General features: G+C 37.3%; 1 protein-coding gene across 1 annotated transcript; it reads right to left on the bottom strand.

Annotated features, from left to right (window-relative positions):
• Positions 1 to 1,402: 1,402 nt before the first annotated feature.
• LOC122436634 (heterogeneous nuclear ribonucleoprotein K-like) lies at positions 1,403 to 3,481 on the bottom strand. The gene has a single exon (XM_043460519.1). It carries the CDS (start codon positions 3,310 to 3,312, stop codon positions 1,918 to 1,920), a length of 1,395 nt encoding a protein of 464 aa, XP_043316454.1. The 5' UTR covers positions 3,313 to 3,481; the 3' UTR covers positions 1,403 to 1,917.
• Between the last annotated feature and the right edge of the window lie 2,307 nt (positions 3,482 to 5,788).

Genomic DNA, 5,788 nt, shown 5'->3' with positions numbered 1-5,788 from the left:
AGTGGTAAAGAACACTCCTGTCAATGCAGAAGAAATAAGAGATGGGAGTTTGATCCCTGGGTTGGAAAGATCCTCTGGAGAAGGAAATGTCAGCCCATTCCAATATTCTTGTATTGAGAATCCCCCTGGTCAGAGGACCCATAGGGTCGCAAAGTGTGGGACATGACTGAAGCAACTTAGCACATAAATTCTTAAACGACACACAAGTCATTATCCTCCTTTTGGAACCAACTTTGTATTTTAATATTCTCCTCAATTTAATATTTTAAAATTACCTGTACCTTAACATCTCTAAAATCAAGATGTCTTATAATCAACATCTTATAAGTGTAGCATTTCATTTTTTTCTTTAAAGCTGTTATTAAAGTAATGGTATGTCTTTCCATCAATGGCAATTTAGAATCAAGAAAGTGTAGTATTTCTATGAAACATGATAGATAGCTTTATAATCTTAACATATTAAGAAGTCATACAAAATTGTAATAAATGTAGTAATACCTTGAGAGATAAACAGGCAAAGAATATGAACCTCTCATTTGCATAAGAAAAATATAACTAACCAGAAAATATAAAGAACTTTATTAGTGCTTAAGTAAGTACAAACTAAACAAAAAAGAAGCTACATTTCTGTCTTTCAGATTAGCAAAGAATAATTTTTTTAAAAATCCAGTGCTAATATAGAGTGAAATAGAATGGGCATTACCATCAAATTTTGGTGAGTATATTGGTACAAAATTTCTGAAAAGCAATTTGGCTATATATGTTAAAATCCTTAGTGTTCACATTTTATTATTTTATAAATGTATTACATGAGAACAATCAGAAATAAGTAAAATTTTATCCACAAATACAGTAAATGGAAAAGTCAAGATTCTAAACGTACACACTATATTTCAATTGTGTAAGAAAAAAAAAAAAAAAATAAGATACCTACTTACATGTACTTTACAGGTAGATGCATATTATTTTAATAACCAGAAAGAATTTAAAAGCTGAAAGGAAAGAAAATGACCATAGAATATTCTGATGGAGTTTTTATTTCTTCCCAAAGGAAAAGTAGGAAAATTTCTTACCACAACATTTGTCCTTGTAAAAGACTTACCCCCCAAAATTGGGGACTTCTGAACATTTATGCAGCATGGTTTTTCAAGATTTGCTAGATTTAGGTGACTTAAAATCTCAATTCTTGAATTTCAAATTTTTAGGAAAATTGGTTTGAAGCTTGTTATTGTAATTATTTGACTCTTTTTTTCACACACTGGCCGGTCATTGGTTAAACCTACCCTTTAAGCATCATCTTCCTGAGTGAGGAAGTTTTCAGTGTCTGCACTAAAGATGTTATTAGGCAGCTTTTTTTTATCTCTTGCAAATAATAGCCAGATAGAGCTCCTGATTGTAAATGTTTTTTTTTTTTTTTTAGGTTCACTAAATTTATTTTAAAAATCATAAAACGTTTCTTACAAAAGAGCATTACATTCTGCACACTGCTCTGAATAGATGCCAGGGACATATGGACTACTGTTACTTTTCCTCCCTGTCCCACCACCCCAAATGTTACAGTGACCACAAAGCAAAGTGTTCACAATAATTACATGGGGGGACTTCTTTAAACCACCAACAATGAACAAAAATTAAAATTCACTCACTCTGCTGCTGTTTCAAAATTTCAATGTTAGTTTTTGCACACCCTCCCCCACCCCCCACCCTGTTTGTAAGGAACTAAAACATTACATCTGGTGAACAGCAAAGATTTCACTACACCTCAAATGCAGAACACCTGTGAAGCAGAGGAATGTTGGCTTTTTAAACAGAAGCAGATAAAAAAAAAAGATGCAGGACTCCTTCAGTTCTTCACTAGTCTTAGAAAAACTTTCCAGAATACTGCTTCACACTATAAAAAAGAAAAAATATCTTGCATTAGAATCCTTCAACATCTGCATACTGCTTCACACTGTTCTGCAGCAAATACTGTGCATTCTGTATCTGGTCCTGTGTTCCTGTAATGGTAATGATCCGATCTTCGGATCCTTCTAAAGGCTCATCAATTTTGATCGAAGCTCCCGACTCATGACGGATTTGTTTAATCCGCTGACCACCTTTGCCAATAATAGATCCAGCCAAATCTTTGGGAATAGTTACTTGTGTAGTAATAATAGGTCCACCAAGATCACCATATGAGCCACGACCCCCTGCATAGGAATAATCATATCCAGAGCCACCCTGTGGTTCATAAGCCATCTGCCACTCTGATGGGCTCCATGTATCTATTGCAGAGTCCCAGGTTTCATCAGCACTGAAACCAACCATGCCATCATAACGGTCTCCAGGTCTTCCTCTTCTGTCATAGGCCATTAGATCTCCTCCTCTAGGTGGTGGTGGTGGTGGAAGAGGAAGATTCCGAGCTCTACTACCACCCCGGCCACCTCGCCCGGGAGGGGGTGGAGGAGGTCCTCGACGAGGGCTCATGTCATCATAATCTCTTCTGGAGGGAGGCATGGGACGCCCACCCCGACCAGGTGGCATTCTGTCAAAACCACCTCTTCCCCTCATTGGAAATCCCACAGGACGTCCACGGCGGTCATCAAACATCATTGTAAAACCACCATAGTCATAGGTCTCATCATAAAAATTGGGATCGTAAGGCTGAGCGCGTCCTTTGATGGGAGACTCTGATATAAGATCACGGATGATCTTTATGCACTCTACAACCCTATCAGGTTTTCCTCCGATAAGAACGACTCTGTCAGTAGATTGAGGACAACATTCCTGGAAAAGCTTGATTGTTGTCTGAGTGTTCTCTCGAAGTTCTTTGATTTTAGCACCTTTGACTCCAATAATTCCTCCTGCCAGACTCTGATGAATCAACAGTCTCAACTCGCAGTCAAAGTCACTTCCTTTATAGTGTTGGTAATTTAAGCATTCCACAGCATCAGATTCGAGCGGGAGCTGGCTGGTTGCAGTGGGTGATGGCAACTGCAGGCCCTCTTCCAAGGTAGGGATGATTTTCTTCAGAATTTCTCCAATCGTTTCAATATCAGCACTGATACTCAATATGCGCTCGGGGCCACTGCTGTCTGGGACTGAAACACTGGCATTGTAGTCTGTACGGAGAGCCTTAATATTCTTGCCTCCTTTCCCAATCACTGCTCCAGCATTCTTGCTCTGAAGCAGAATGCGTAATTCAACCATCTCATCAGTGTTTCTAGATCTTTTAAAAGCTTGTTCCTCTTCCATATCTTCAGCAGGGCGTTTACCAAATTCGCCATTGGTTTCGGTGTTGGGAAAGGTTTCCTCTGGCTGTTCAGTTTCCATTTTCTTGTATTCAAGGGACACACCAATCAGTTATTAAATATATCCTTCCAGGGCAGAACTGAAGCGTTCTGGGAGGGACCAACTGACACCCTAGTGCTGTAGTAGCCCGGCAAGGGTACCGTCCCTATGCCGCCGCGCCTCCTCAGCCGGTCACAGCTAGACAGAGAACAAGCCGTAAATGTTTATTTATCAAAAAATCCAACAGAAATTATATGCTGCTAATTAACAGCTATGTAATAAGAATATTGCAAGATTTCCTTTTAATAGGACTCTTATGTCCAATTCAATATTACCTACGCTCAGAAGAATCTCCTAGAGGTCTCTGGCTGTTTCCTGTTCTCCGCACCTCCAAGCCTCATCTCCAATCTTGAAATTTTAGTTTTGCTTACATATTTTTTAAGAAACAACAAAATACAGCATGTTTTGACTTGTCCCTTTGATATCAGAAAAAATAATCAGTTAAAGCTGTTATCAAGTTTATATACTATATAACTTCTTTATTTCAATAACTTCCTTCTTATTATATTTATTTTTTCATGTATTAATATTTCTGATATTTTATTTAGGTAGGCTGATATAATACATATCACTGAGGTGCTCAAGTATCTTGCAGGCTAATTAGGGGTGGTAGGGTTGTGGGGCAGTTAATCAGCAATTATAGTTGAAAGTGAAGAGTATCACTGATTCTTTTATCCAACATAGGTTTATTGAGTGTGTGCCATTGGCCAGAGAGAGTTCTGGGCACTGAGATAAAGTAAGGTATAAGGCATAGGCTTTGCTCCCTGAATAGGACAGTAACTGGACACCCTGAGAGCATGGAAGACAGGTGAACTTCCATTAGTTGTTAATCCACAATACTCTCAGTTTCTTTTCTCTTCACCCCTTATTTTTAAACTCTAGCCAAGTGGGTTTCTCTTGATTTGTTTTAATGCTCTCCTTGTAATTTTGATACACAGTTAGGTTTGGGAACCACTATAATGACTAAATAGCCATAATGATCTCATTCGAAAGCAGATGAAATTATTAAAAGGCAGCAGAAAAACGTTTCCTTGAATCATCTTGTTTCCACAACAACTTGCTGCTGTTAGAATTTTGTTTTAGAATGTAAAATCATCAATGGTATTGTCTCTAATTCTGTCCAACTATATAAATAAGACTCTTCTGTGCTCCTCCAGATGATTCTTGGCTTTTGTAAGTTATTAAATTAATAGTCAGCTGAAGTTATTTCTTCTGTTCTCATTTGAAATTATCTTCTTATAAAAATGCTGCTGCAATCTAGTGTTTTGTTGTTCATCTGCTTGGTGCAAGCCTATGACTCTTTTATAGTTTCACAGATGTGCCATGTTTTCTTGCCTCTGGGCCCTTGAACATGCTATTCCATTTCCCACTTATTGGCTCATTTTTATTCAGAAGTCAAGTGTGAAAAATAATTAATTTTTATGCATACAAGATATCAAAAGATGTAACTTCCATGCATCCTGTCATGGCAAGATTTACTGAGGGTGGTAAATCTGGATTGAGAATGACAAGACTTGAGAAAGAGCTAGCTAAGGAACAAGAGCCAAGGTAAGGAAGTCCCAGAATGATGTTGGGCAGAAGGATGCAGAAATCCAGAGTGGAAAACTCTAGGGGAAAGGAAAGAGCTCTTGAGAAAGAACATAGACAAACATTTAGCAAATATGATGGAATCATTAGTCACACAGAAAATTGTACAAATGATAAAAGAAAGTGAAACAGAAGATTTTTAATATAGAAAAATGTAATTCTTGCATATGCTGTCTCATCAGTGAATAACAGTTGCATCATCTTTGCAATATATCTAGTATTTCTTTTACTCTTGTGATATGACTTATTTGAGACAAGCAGAGAAGAGAACTGAATGTGTGAGTAGTGGTGTTTTAATGATATTAAATCCTCTATCAATGCAAAAAGTCAACAGGGGAGATAAACCAAACAATAATAGGCATTTGGAAAAGTAAGATGGAAAAAGTGCCAGCAGAAATGGCTTGAGAATTCAAAGTAGTTGCTTAAGTCAAGTATGGGTGAGGATGTGTACAAGAGACTGCACTGCCGTTGTTTTCTGTGAAAGTCTTTTAAGTATTTTTGTTATCACTGTGTTTGAAAAGTGCATATAATCCTTGATTAAAAAATCAAATCAACATATACATATAGTAAGCAACTACTACATGCCTGGTGAAATGCTGAACTCTGTAAATGATATAAGGAAGGCTAGAAAAAAACATTCTGACCCTTCCGGACCCTAAGAAGTCTTGGAGGAGATGAGCTGCTACTCATATCTAAAACAAAGAGTACAAATGAACTTATCTACAAAACAGTAATAGAGTTACAGATGTAGAAAACAAACATAGGGCTATCAGGTTGCAAGGGAGGGGGGAATAAATTGGGAGATTGGGACTGACATATATACAATCTACTATATATAAAATAGTTAACTAATTAGGACCTACTAATATAT

This window comes from Cervus canadensis, chromosome 2 (assembly GCF_019320065.1).
Source record: "Cervus canadensis isolate Bull #8, Minnesota chromosome 2, ASM1932006v1, whole genome shotgun sequence".
In the NCBI taxonomy this organism is placed as follows: Eukaryota; Metazoa; Chordata; class Mammalia; order Artiodactyla; family Cervidae; genus Cervus; species Cervus canadensis.
Note: the sequence above shows the minus strand (reverse complement) of the source record. Positions and strands in the feature narration are given on the sequence as shown.